The sequence below is a fragment of the Zophobas morio genome, unplaced genomic scaffold, assembly GCF_036711695.1.
Source record: "Zophobas morio isolate AGI-343-1 ecotype UQ-CSIRO unplaced genomic scaffold, CSIRO_AGI_Zmor_V1 ptg000023l, whole genome shotgun sequence".
In the NCBI taxonomy this organism is placed as follows: Eukaryota; Metazoa; Arthropoda; class Insecta; order Coleoptera; family Tenebrionidae; genus Zophobas; species Zophobas morio.
Window position 1 is genome coordinate 6,627,488 of NW_026972128.1, and position 12,312 is coordinate 6,639,799.

Here is a 12,312-nt window from a genome sequence, read left to right on the forward strand (position 1 = left end):
GGAGAAGAAACACAAAAAAAAGGGAAACAAACAGTTCTCGCAGCAGCACGGCAGCAGTGGTTCTTCAATTAAGTCACCACCCCGTGTCAACAATCTAAAAAATCTCCGGAAGCGACGCATACAACTCCGGTGAAATCATCCCGAGGATCCACAGCAGATCCCACTTCCCACATCGCCGTCGCCGAGGGCCCGAGACCTGCAGCACGGAGTAAGACGCCTGCGAGGAGTTCGGCCGCCAGTAGCACGGGAGTCAAAGGTCAGATCCCATTTTCCTACATTCCTACGATTTCCGCCTCTGTTCAAGTACTTATTGTGTGTATTTCCACATAAATTAAAATTAAAATGGGCAAAAGGGTTAACAAATCGTCCAAAAGCAGAGATGCCGAATCCGATTCGGAAGGTGAAACAGCTAATTTATTAAGATCGTGGATAAATAAGCGCAACCAAATTGTTTCAGAGTTGGATCGAATTTTAGAATTTGTCAGAAATTTTCCGTCTGGCAGCAATATCGGTTTAATAATCGCGCGAAGACCAATCGCTCTTAACGCAATTAACGATTTCAAAGAAGTGCAATTTAAAATCGAGGAAAATGTTCCACCTGCATTGCTTGACGATGAGGTAGACCACCGGATTAATTTCGAGGCAAAATATTACGAAACTATAGCCGAAATTGATACAATTATTAAAAGCGAAGGTAATTCGAAACATACTAGTATAAACAATCGTGAAAATCCAACTCCAAAAATAACGCTTCCGGCATTAAAACTTCCGGAATTTAGCGGAGCTTATTCTGACTGGACTTCTTTCCGGGATACTTTCAAATCTGTTATACATGAAAATTCTTCGTTATCAAATATTGAAAAATTCCATTATTTGAGGTCCACCTTGAAGGGAGAAGCTTTTCGAGCCATCGAGTCATTGTCCCCGGTAAATGCAAATTACGAAATCGCGTGGGATTTGTTAAACAAACGTTTTCAAAATAAGAGACTAATTGTACATGAGCATATAAAAAACATTTTAGATGCGCCAGCCGTCACAAGGGCTAATCAAGAAAATTTAAGACAATTAAGCGATTTATTATGCGCCAACATTGCAGCATTAAAAGCCTTTGAAATTCCAGTAGATCAATGGGATTCAATCTTAACCACCATAATTGTCGATAAACTTGATTACCAAACAAAGCGTGAATGGCAGTCAAAATTAACAGATGATATACCCAAATTAGCGGAATTATTTAAGTTAATAGATGCGCGGTGTCAAATTTTGGAAAGTACTGCCCATGTTAATGCAAATCCACGACCGAAACATTACAATATTAAGGGAACAGTCAGTCACTTCACAACAAAAAGGACATGCTTAGTTTGTAAACGGCCTAATCACAATTTGTACTCATGCAATGAATTTTTAAAAATGTCATTAGAAGAACGCATAAAAAAGATAACGTCTCTAAAACTTTGTAACAATTGTTTAAAACCAAACCACATTTGTATCGAATGCAGATCAAATAGTTCATGTAAGTATTGTAAACAAAAACATAATAGCTTATTACATAGAATGGAGATCCAACAAGTATTGCCTGAACCTCACGTTGGGACAAGCACTTCAAATCACACTAGCAATTACAATTTGTCAGAGACATTACTTAGCACCGCAATTATCTACATTTGGGATAATTTTGGAAAGATACATAAATGCAGAGCATTACTTGATGGAGGCTCACAATCTAATTTCATTACCAGAGATTTATGTCAAAAATTGCGCCTCAAAACACAGAGTACAAATCACATTATCACTGGCGTAAATTTATCGTCCAACAGAGTAAACGAAACCGTTCAGGTGCATCTTTCTTCATTATTTAAAGAGGGTTTGCATTATAACATAGATTGCTTGGTATTGAACAAAATTACACAAAACCTACCTCTAAACTCATTTTCTACGAAGGGTATGGTAATTCCAGATTTTGTAAATTTAGCTGACGCCAATTTTAACATTTGCGGAGAAATAGATATCTTATTAGGGGCAAGAATGTTTTTCCAAGTATTAAGAGATGGGAAAATCCAAATAGGCAACTCTCTTTATTTGCATAATACAGATTTTGGTTGGATTATTGGAGGATCCATAAACACTACTAATTTTATGAGCTTAAGTACGTGCAATACAAATACGCTGCAAGCTTTAAATGACCAAGTCTTAGATTTTTTTCAATTAGAGAGTCTTGCTGGAAGTCCTAATAACAAGATACTCTCTCCCGAAGAGAAATCTTGCGAAAAACAGTTTGTTGACAAACATAAACGTACCGATCTTGGAAATTTTGTAGTAGACCTCCCCTTCAAAAATAAGTCCATAATGTTGGGACATTCAGAAACAATGGCGCGAAATCGATTTTTCACATTAGAACGAAAGCTCTTAAAAAACATGGAACTGAGACATCACTACATCCAGTTCATGAGAGAGTATGAACAATTAGGCCATATGCAACTAGTGTCTGACATTAGCTCAGAAAATTCCTATTTTATTCCTCATCATGCAGTCATAAAAAATACGACACAAGGAAATAAACTTCGGGTAGTATTCGATGCATCCATGACAAGTTCTAACGGTCACAGTCTAAATGATAATCTATTAATCGGACCTAACTTGCAACAGGAATTATTTTTAATATTATTAAAGTTCAGAACGTACAAGTATGTCATTAGTGCGGACATTGAAAAGATGTATCGTCAAATTTTCTTAACTGAAAATCATCAACAATTTCAAAGAATATTTTGGCGTGAAAATGTAAGTGACCCTCTCCAAATTTATCAATTAAAAACAGTGACGTACGGGACAGCGTCAGCGCCATATCTTGCGATGCGGTGCTTAAAACAATTAGCACTAGAAAATATGAATGTATTACCTGTAGCCGCGTCAAATATTTTAAATAACTTTTATATGGATGACTTAATTTGTGGTTCAAGTACATTGGAAGAAGCGCTTGCACTTCGCGACGACATCATTCAGATCTTAAATCAAGGTAATTTCAAATTACACAAATGGGCTTCAAATGAACCAACATTATTACCAGAAAGTGACATAAAGGCTTCTGTTAATTTTTCTAGCGACACTGAAACAAAAACTTTAGGTTTAATTTGGAATTGCCACAAAGATCAACTGAAGTATAACTTAGCGTTAAACAGGCTACCCAGCAAAACTACAAAACGCACTATTTTGGCCACAGTGGCTACAATTTTCGATCCATTAGGTCTTATCACTCCAGTAATTTTAAAGGCAAAATTACTTCTGCAATCTTTATGGGCCGCGCAAATTGGTTGGGATGACCCAATTACTAGTGATTTAGAATATCATTGGAACCAATTTCTGATTAATTTACCCGATGTCAAGAATATTGAAATCTCACGTCATATTTTTAGAAATGACACCCCGAATATCGTTGAATTGCATGGCTTCGCAGATGCGAGTACTAAGGGTTTTGGAGCCGCCATTTATATTAAAACAATTTTATCAAGTGCTGAAACACATACTCAATTATTATGTGCAAAAAGTAGAGTAGCCCCACTTAAAACTATATCGCTACCTAGATTGGAGCTTTCAGCAGCGTTACTATTAGCGCGATTAATAAGTAAAATTCTGCCTGAACTAAATTTAAAAATTAATAAGTGTTTTTTGTGGACCGATTCAACAATCGTGTTAAACTGGATTGCGGCTTCACCACATAATTGGCAAACTTTCATGGCGAATAGGGTGTCAGAAATTCAAACTTTAACATCCGGTCATAATTGGCGCCACATAAATGGTACTGATAACCCTGCAGATCTGATTACAAGAGGTTTATTTCCTAAACAACTCATTGATTGCAAATTGTGGTGGTTTGGTCCCGAATGGCTCTCAAAGCCACCTACGGATTGGCCACAGACAATCATAGACTTAGGAACTGCAGTTCCAGAAAGACAAAAAACATTAATTACTTCCACATGTACTACCTTTAAATCGGATTTATTAATCAGATTTTCAAATTTTACCAAGCTTAAAAGAACTGTTGCATGGATCAAGCGTTTTGTAAATAACTGTAGAAACAAAAGACTTAACAAAGAATTAAAGTCGGGTTTACTAACCATAGAAGAATTGGACGATGCCAACCGCATAATTATAACGTTAGTTCAACGTGAATCTTTTCAAAAAGAAATTGCTATTTTAAAATCGGGTAAAGAATTGCCAACAAACAACTCGTTACTCTGCTTAAGTCCTTTTTTAGACTCTAATAACATTTTAAGAGTCGGTGGTAGATTACGTAATGCCGTTCTTGCTTATGACAGAAAGCATCAGATTATTTTGCCAAAGAAACATTACGTCACGGAGCTATTAATTCGTCAATATCATATCGCTCACTTACATGCGGGGGCCCAGGCCACACTAACCGCGTTGAGACAAATTTATTGGCCCATCGCTGGACGGGATGCAGTCAGATCCATCCTCAGAAAATGTATTAATTGTTTTAAAGTAAAACCCATAATTAATTCTGAAAAAATGGGCGATCTACCGGCGGTGCGTCTGCAACAGTACCGGCCTTTTTTAAAATGCGGTGTCGACCTTTGTGGTCCGATCATCATAAAGGATGGCCGTGGTAGAAAACCGAAACACGTTAAAGTGTACATAGCGTTATTTGTTTGCCTCAGCACCAAAGCCGTGCACCTGGAACTTATTTCTGATCTTTCAACCGAAGGTTTTTTAAATGCGCTAAGACGATTTATTTCGCGACGTGGTACTGTTAGTGAAATTTATTCAGATAATGCTACCAATTTCGTAGGCAGCGACCGAAAACTAAAGCAAATCTTTAGAAATGTTTTAAACAAAGAAGCTTTAAAGTCAAATTTGGCAAACATGAAAGTAAAATGGTGTTTTATTCCCCCCAAAACGCCCAACTTTGGAGGAATTTGGGAAGCCAATATCAAATCGGCAAAATTACATTTAAAAAAGACAATTGGTGATACAATTTTGAATTATGAGGAAATGCACACACTACTTGTCAGAATTGAGGCTTGTCTTAATTCGCGCCCACTGCTCCCCTTGACCAATGATCCAAACGATCTTTATCCTCTAACACCTGGCCACTTTTTGATTGGGGCTCCGTTAACTGCCCCCGTAGAAGAAGATCTCGAGTCTACAAAGCTGAACCGGCTAACACGGTGGCAGCATGTCGAAAAAATGCGGCAACATTTTTGGCGAAGGTGGCAGAGAGAATACGTGTCGCAACTACAACAGAGGTCCAAGTGGCGAGTTAAGGGGGACTCTTCCGTGAAACCGGGCATCTTAGTCCTTCTTGTAGAAGATGACGCACCACCTCTTCACTGGCCGCTTGGCCGGGTACAGGATGTCCACCCAGGAAAGGACGGCGTCGTCCGCGTAGTGACGGTAAAAACTTCAAAGGGTGTCTACAAACGCGGTGTGTCCAAAGTGTGTGCGCTGCCAATAGATGGCCAATAAAAATACTGTACCCGCGAAATGTCAAAGTGCTATTGTGTAGTGAAGTGCGTATGATAACGACCTTTGTGGCTCTTGTGCTGTGCGTACTCACTCAGACTTGCATTTTTATGTGTTTAAATTTACGTTTCTGGATTTTGTACACTTCATGTTATGTTCAAGTTTATGTTTGCCTCTTAATTTGTACATATGTTGTTGGATTCAAATGGATGCTTATTCTTACGTATATTATTTGACGTGTTGTTAGTACTCAAATTCAATTTCTTTAGCGCATTCCAATCAATGTCATTTCTTGTGTATTTAAAATATGGTACTGTCTGATATGCACTACAGGTTTTGTATGGTTTATCATCAATATGTGTGTGTTCTTATTTTTATATTGCTAGTCTAAAATGTACAATTGTAGTGTGAATTGTATGCCTAGAGGCATTCAAGGGCGGCGGCATGTTGCGTGTGCTACAATGTCGTCGGTACGCCTATGTCTTTAGTACGCCTATGTCGTCGGTGTGTCAAAGAAATGTTGCAGCTGCAGGTCTGCAGCCACCCCTTTGACCCGGTTGACCCGTAAAAAATCATTGGGTTTCGATTCGGGGGCGACTTCTTATGTTACACCGACACAGTTAGTTTTTAAGTCAGTCGCTATTAAGTTTTGTCCGGAACATCTAGCACACGGGTGCTCTGATGTAATAATCAATTTTCAATAAACCTGTGTGCCATACACAATTGTTTATAATCTCCCCTCACCGCTACACACCACATGTAAATCAAGTAAATATTAAAAATGCAAATAATGATGAAACGTAACAGGTACATTCATCCCAAAATAACAAAAATTATGACATACAGCAGCACAGCTATCTGCTATTTCTGTTTATCACGTCATATTTCAGAATCTATCTAAAATTTTGTCTTAGCTTTTATTATGCTGGTTACACAGGCCTGATGAATCTAAGTCTAAGTAACTCCGCCTCAATTAACCCTATGTACGTTAACAATAGTCCTCGTAATATTTTCCTGCATAAACTGAGTCTGTAATGCGATGATCTTAGCGATTTACATGTAATGTGTAGTATGACCGCCGCTGGGTAAGATTAACCTGAAGGTTAATTGCTCCAACGGGAGATTCAGATGAATCATTACGCTGGCTGTTTTCCGCATTACCCGCTAGAATCCGTTCTCTGCTAATTACGGTTAAAATAGTTAAAAAATCCATCACACATAAATAAAAACAAAACAAAAAATTTGGCATACGTTATCAAGTTGCAAAAAATACGTCATCAGGCTTTCAACGGTTTAAAGTGGAATAACAAAATGCTGATGGAATAATGGCTGCTTAGCGCCACAGAAAGTTGAAGAGAAAAAGACAGAGCCTTGTTGGGGAGAAACGACAACAATTAAATTTTTTACCCCAAAACTAAGAAATAAACATTTTTTTTTAAGAATTCCTAAAATATTATTTCAATAAAAATAACGTTGTTTGCTACTATGACATTAAAAAAAATGGTCAAAGGTTTTTGAAACATAATAAAATATTATTTTGCGAACTTTTATTTGTGATAACCTTTAGACATTAAAACAAATATTGATAAATAATACCAATAATAGTGTAAGAAACACTATATATTTTTTAGACATTCGTGTAGAGCTCGTTTTTTTGAATTCATTAATGTGTCATACTTTAGTCATCCATGCCCCGCTACTGCTCCAAAAATATGAATGTATGTATTGACAAAACGCAGGGCTATGCTATCCTTATCCAGTGAGTTTTCCCATTTGAAAATATTCCAATCAACATTTCAGCAAGGCCACGTATGTCAATTCCGACACGTGCAGTGTAATATTAATAATAAAACAATGAGGTGGCCCGTTTTTGATTTGATCAATCAGAAATAAAGTATAACCTCGATAATTGGAATTAATTCGGGAAAAGGTGTGTTCGTTTTAGCGATTTGTTCGAATCAGCGAATTTTTCAAAAATCTGAAAGGAAATAGAATAATAATTTTATACATTACTAAAAAGAAAGTTCAAGAAATAAATCTTAATTTTAATAAACAAAAATAAAGTTTCCTTAGTGCTCATTCACAATGGGCATAAAGCATAACGATGTCCTAAGCATTAATGCATAAAAATTTATGTTTAGTGCTCTATGCTTGTATTCGTTCACAATGAGCATAATGCTTCAGGCATCCGAAACATAAATTTTTATGCATTAATGCTTAGGACATCCTTATGCTTTATGCCCATTTGAATGAGCACTTAAGCAATAGATAATAAAATAGATACATTCGAAAAAAGAACTACTCCGTGACCATAAACACGCTATATTTTTGGAATCAACTTTTTCAAAAACGAAATTTTCCCCCTTCCGCAAATTTCGATCCATTTTCGACAATTTTCAAAATTTAACTAAATACATTTTCTTGCAGATTTCGGACCGATATCTTTGTTTTTTTAGAATCGTTCATTGAAATATTGGAATTTTCAAAAATTTCAAAAAATCCGAATTTCACACCGAATATTCTGAAAATATTGCTGTTACCATAAACACGCTATATTTGTGGATTCAACACATCGGGATCTATATTCCTGAGTTTTTTCGAAATTTAATTAAATACATTTTCTTGTAGATTTCGGGGCGTAGAAGTCACTTCCGAACTCATTTCTTTGATAACTCCACCCGTTTTTCCAGAATTGCCCATTGAAATATCGCAATATTTAAAAATTTGAAATTCACACCGAATATTCTGAAAATACTGCTCTGTTACCATAAACACGTTATTTTTTTGAATCGGCTCGTTCGGATCTATATCCCTAAATTTTTTTCAGAAAAATGAAATCTACCTCGGTTCTGATTACTAGATGTTCGAATAAACGTGGGTTCGGATTATAGAGGTTATACTGTGTAGATAATGGCGGTAACAATGTAAAAAACAATCGAGCCTTGTGGGAGCTCCGCTTATATTAATATAAAAGGGTGCTATTACATACAATAACTGCGAAAATTTTGATGAATCGAGGAAAACCTCAAGGGGGATTCATAAACCACGAGTACAAGAGAATGCCATTTTATAAAATTTAAACTGTACTTGCTTTGAAAGTTTTGATGTTTGGGCAAATTTTGGTTATCGGTTTGCCATCTATACGATATTATTTCGTAACATACATATGTATATAAAATTAGACAACAATTGGTCCGTTGCATATAATTTTAGTAGTCAATACACCCTGTTGTCTGTTGTATAGTAGTTTACGTGGGTGTTATTAGTCACATTAAAATATGCAAGTACTCGGAAAAATAATTTAACTTTCACACAATTACACACGTACTTATTAATCATCAAATATGTATAAAGAGATGAAACACTGTTTACAAAAGCAGATTTGCCAATCTTTTTATCTCTGTACTGCTAGACTATGAAATTCATGGAACCGCGGCGCGCAAGTGACCAACACCTATTCAAACAAGTAAATTTTATTTTAAATTTGAAGGTGGTCGAGTTGAGTATACAACACAACAACGTTATCTATTAGTTTCTATTCTTTTCCTCTTAAAAAAAAAACTCTGACATGCATTTCTTCTTACACATTAAATTGTTTACCGCACCTTCAGAATAATAAGCCTGACTTCACACTTGAACCACAAGTAAAAATTATACGTTGAGAAATACATACTTAATGCAAATGTATTTTTTAGTGTTTTATACACAAGTTTGCATTCAAGTACAAATTAAATTATCTAAGGCATTCCATCGACCATTTTACAAATCTTAATTAAAATTACATAAAAAACAAAGTGATGGTTGTAAACAAGAATAAATGAGTAATATTCGTAGATATCACGCAATACAAACATTTTAATTACATAATGAATCACTTAATTTCGCTATATACACATAATTCGAACACTCCTTTTAAATCATTTTGCAAATAATTTGACAACATTATCGAAGTGGGATAGTTTGGTTTTTACACCGACTGTATTCTACAACACTGAATTTTTTGGCTAACAACGTCAGAGCTATAACGTAATCGATTTTTTTAATGGAAACCCTAGTTTTTTACCGTAAATCGAGAGCACATCAAAGCAAACTCCGGGATACTCACAATTTAAAAATTCGAATACGATGACGCCCATTCAGCAACCAAATTTACTTTTGTTGGGGGCGTTGGAAAGGTCACCATTTTGTACACATATTTTAATTTAATTAGATTGCAAACTTTGTTTTAATAAACTAATTCTGAATGAAATTTTTAATTTTGAACATCTGTAAATTACAGGAAACGCAATGGCTTCGATTTTATTTGTGTTACACTTCTTTTGGATAATTACCCACATGTCATAATTGTTTGAGTTAGTGCATTTATAATCGGTGATATCGTTTAATATCTAGATAACCGTGAGGAAAATACATAGATTAAACCCATTTGGGGAAATTCAAATGATAATCTTCTGATTTGCTTTATGCACAACATATTGCTGCCACGATAAGTGGTTTTCCCTAAATAAAATATGTAACACGTTTGTTTTATGTATCTCGTGTTTATTCGAAAATGTTTACAAAGCAACAATTATAGTGGAAAGTGTGGTGTGGAACACGCGGAAGATAATCGTTTCCTACTCGTATAAATTTACACCGTGAGAAATGACTGTCGTTCGCTGCGTAATATCGCGTTTCCGAAAACACCGCCTACGAGAATATGTGGAAATAAATTTCTTAAAGTTGTCTTACACATTGTTAACGTTTAATTCCTCGTTATTTTAAAGTTATGACCACTTCTGCGTATTGTTTTCAACTTTACGAGATTCATTGCGATATTTTTATATTTGAAATTCAATTCATGGAAACCTTGATCCTTTCGGGCAAACTGCCCAAGAGCAAGCAGGTCAGGACTATAAATTGTTACAACTAAAATCCTCCAGTTTATTGATTTTCAAATAAACCCATTGGGAACCCCTTGGGCCATGTTCACGACGGTTGAAAATAAAATGGGCAGATTTTTAAGTTCGGGGAAGTCAAACCCTTTTCCAGAATTATAGCACGAACTGTTTGGCCTTAAACCACTGGTATAATGTTCAACAAACACAGTCAAATCTAAACTACTAAAAACATTCCTTCTGCATTAAAAACATTGAAAAATCACGTAAGTAGCTGTAGAATCATTAACTATGGCGTTCCATAAGGAACAATTCTAGAACCGCCTCTACTTGTTTCCTACATTAATGAGCTTCTTAATTACGATACAATACGCCGAGAACGATTAGTTTTGAGCTATAGGAAATCATTAAAAATATTTCACACAATTATCTAATTAATATTAAAAAAAAAAATGGTTCCGTAGTAAAACTTCGGCCAACAATTTTAGTAAAATCTATTTTACTGCATTTAGCATCTATATTGACAAAACAATAAATTTCACGAACTGAAGATAAAAATCGATAATACGCCTCGCATGGTAGAGGGAGCAAATGGAAATAGTTAAGAACAATAATAACCGGATACTTAAGATGGGATGAACATATCACTGCTTATCACTAGTATGAATGTAAATTACACAATTGTGTAACAACTTGTTATTATCTTTTTCCTTTCGCAAATTGTCATCGAGATCCTTTTTGTTTTACACAACTTATTTTTATTATTTTGTTGCATTTTGAGTTACTTATAAGATTAATAATAGGAGAAACTATATTCAAATTCGTTCCACGATCTGTAGGCGTGGACGAAGGGTTTAAAGTTTCCACGTCTTTCACGAAAATCACTTTTGATTAGTGTCCGATTTAAAATCAAATTGGATCGTTTCCCACTTCGCGTTAAAAGCACTTTCCCTGGTAATAATTACAGCAAAACACCTACAATAAAAATTGCGCAATTCGTGCATATTTCAAAACCACATCAACAAATAAATACAATTCTAAAAATAGCGAATTCGGGAGCAATAAACGATGTACAGTAATTCCGCAGGTGGTAAACCCCTATAGCAATTTCGGCGAAGTACCTCATCGGTGACTTGTCCCGCTCTGAGCTGCAGCTCCTGCAGTTCGGTCCTGGGGGCCCCATTTTCGGCAGCTGGTGCTGGTGCCGGCATTTTCTGGCAAAGATCAAGAATGACAGATAAAATAATTGGCGAAAAGCCGTCGACGCACAAATCTTTTTGCTTGGGACTGTACTTTACATTGTTTGACCCGAGAAAATCAATAATCGCGTAGAGGCAAGCAAGACGGGCGCGTTCTCTTATCTAAATCAAATGGTGTTACCGGAACATCCAGAATTTGCCCCTTTCCGAGGTGACATCATCGGTATTCCCACAGGCGAATTCCTAAGGCCTGTCTCGGTTTCCGTTTGCAGCAAAACACGATCGCTAGCGCGGCGTTTGTCGGGAAAAATTATTGCAAAAATACTTACGGCGGTTTCGGTGCTGGTGCGCGGACGAGGAGTTTAGCAACTAATTTTTGAGCGAAATATTCGGAATCGACGACAAACAACACTGTAAATTTCGTTTCACATAACACTTTGACAGTGAACTGTCAAAGCGTTAACGCATTTGGTTGACAACAGCCACTGAGCGAATGGTGGGGAAAGGGAGATGCGAGATGCAGAGGAAATTTCGAGTGGAGGTGCGCATGATCCGATAATTGTTGCAGAGTGGCGCGAAGTTTGATTTTTACGTTAGATTGGTCACGGTTCGGGTGCGTAGGTTTCGGATTAATCGCCGATTAGTGATTAGTTATTTTGATCGATGACTTGATGAAACAATAAATAACAAAGACTCATTTTGAAGCCTTGGAAAACTACGATTTCATCATGGGCGGTTGTCTGTATTTTTCCTTGGCC

General features: G+C 36.3%; 1 protein-coding gene across 8 annotated transcripts in view; it reads right to left on the reverse strand.

The window, feature by feature from the left end:
- LOC135134708 (synaptosomal-associated protein 25) overlaps positions 1–12,055 on the reverse strand; it is a 31,704-nt gene extending 19,649 nt beyond the window's left edge. For all 8 annotated transcript variants that reach the window (XM_064063483.1, XM_064063484.1, XM_064063478.1 and 5 more), the window contains exons 1-2: positions 11,884–12,055; positions 11,477–11,569 (exon numbers count right to left, since the gene is read on the reverse strand). In XM_064063483.1, coding sequence (XP_063919553.1) covers positions 11,477–11,566 — 90 coding nt within the window. In that variant the 5' untranslated portion in view covers positions 11,567–11,569; positions 11,884–12,055. The remainder of the gene's footprint in view (positions 1–11,476; positions 11,570–11,883) is intronic.
- Positions 12,056–12,312: the final 257 nt, after the last annotated feature.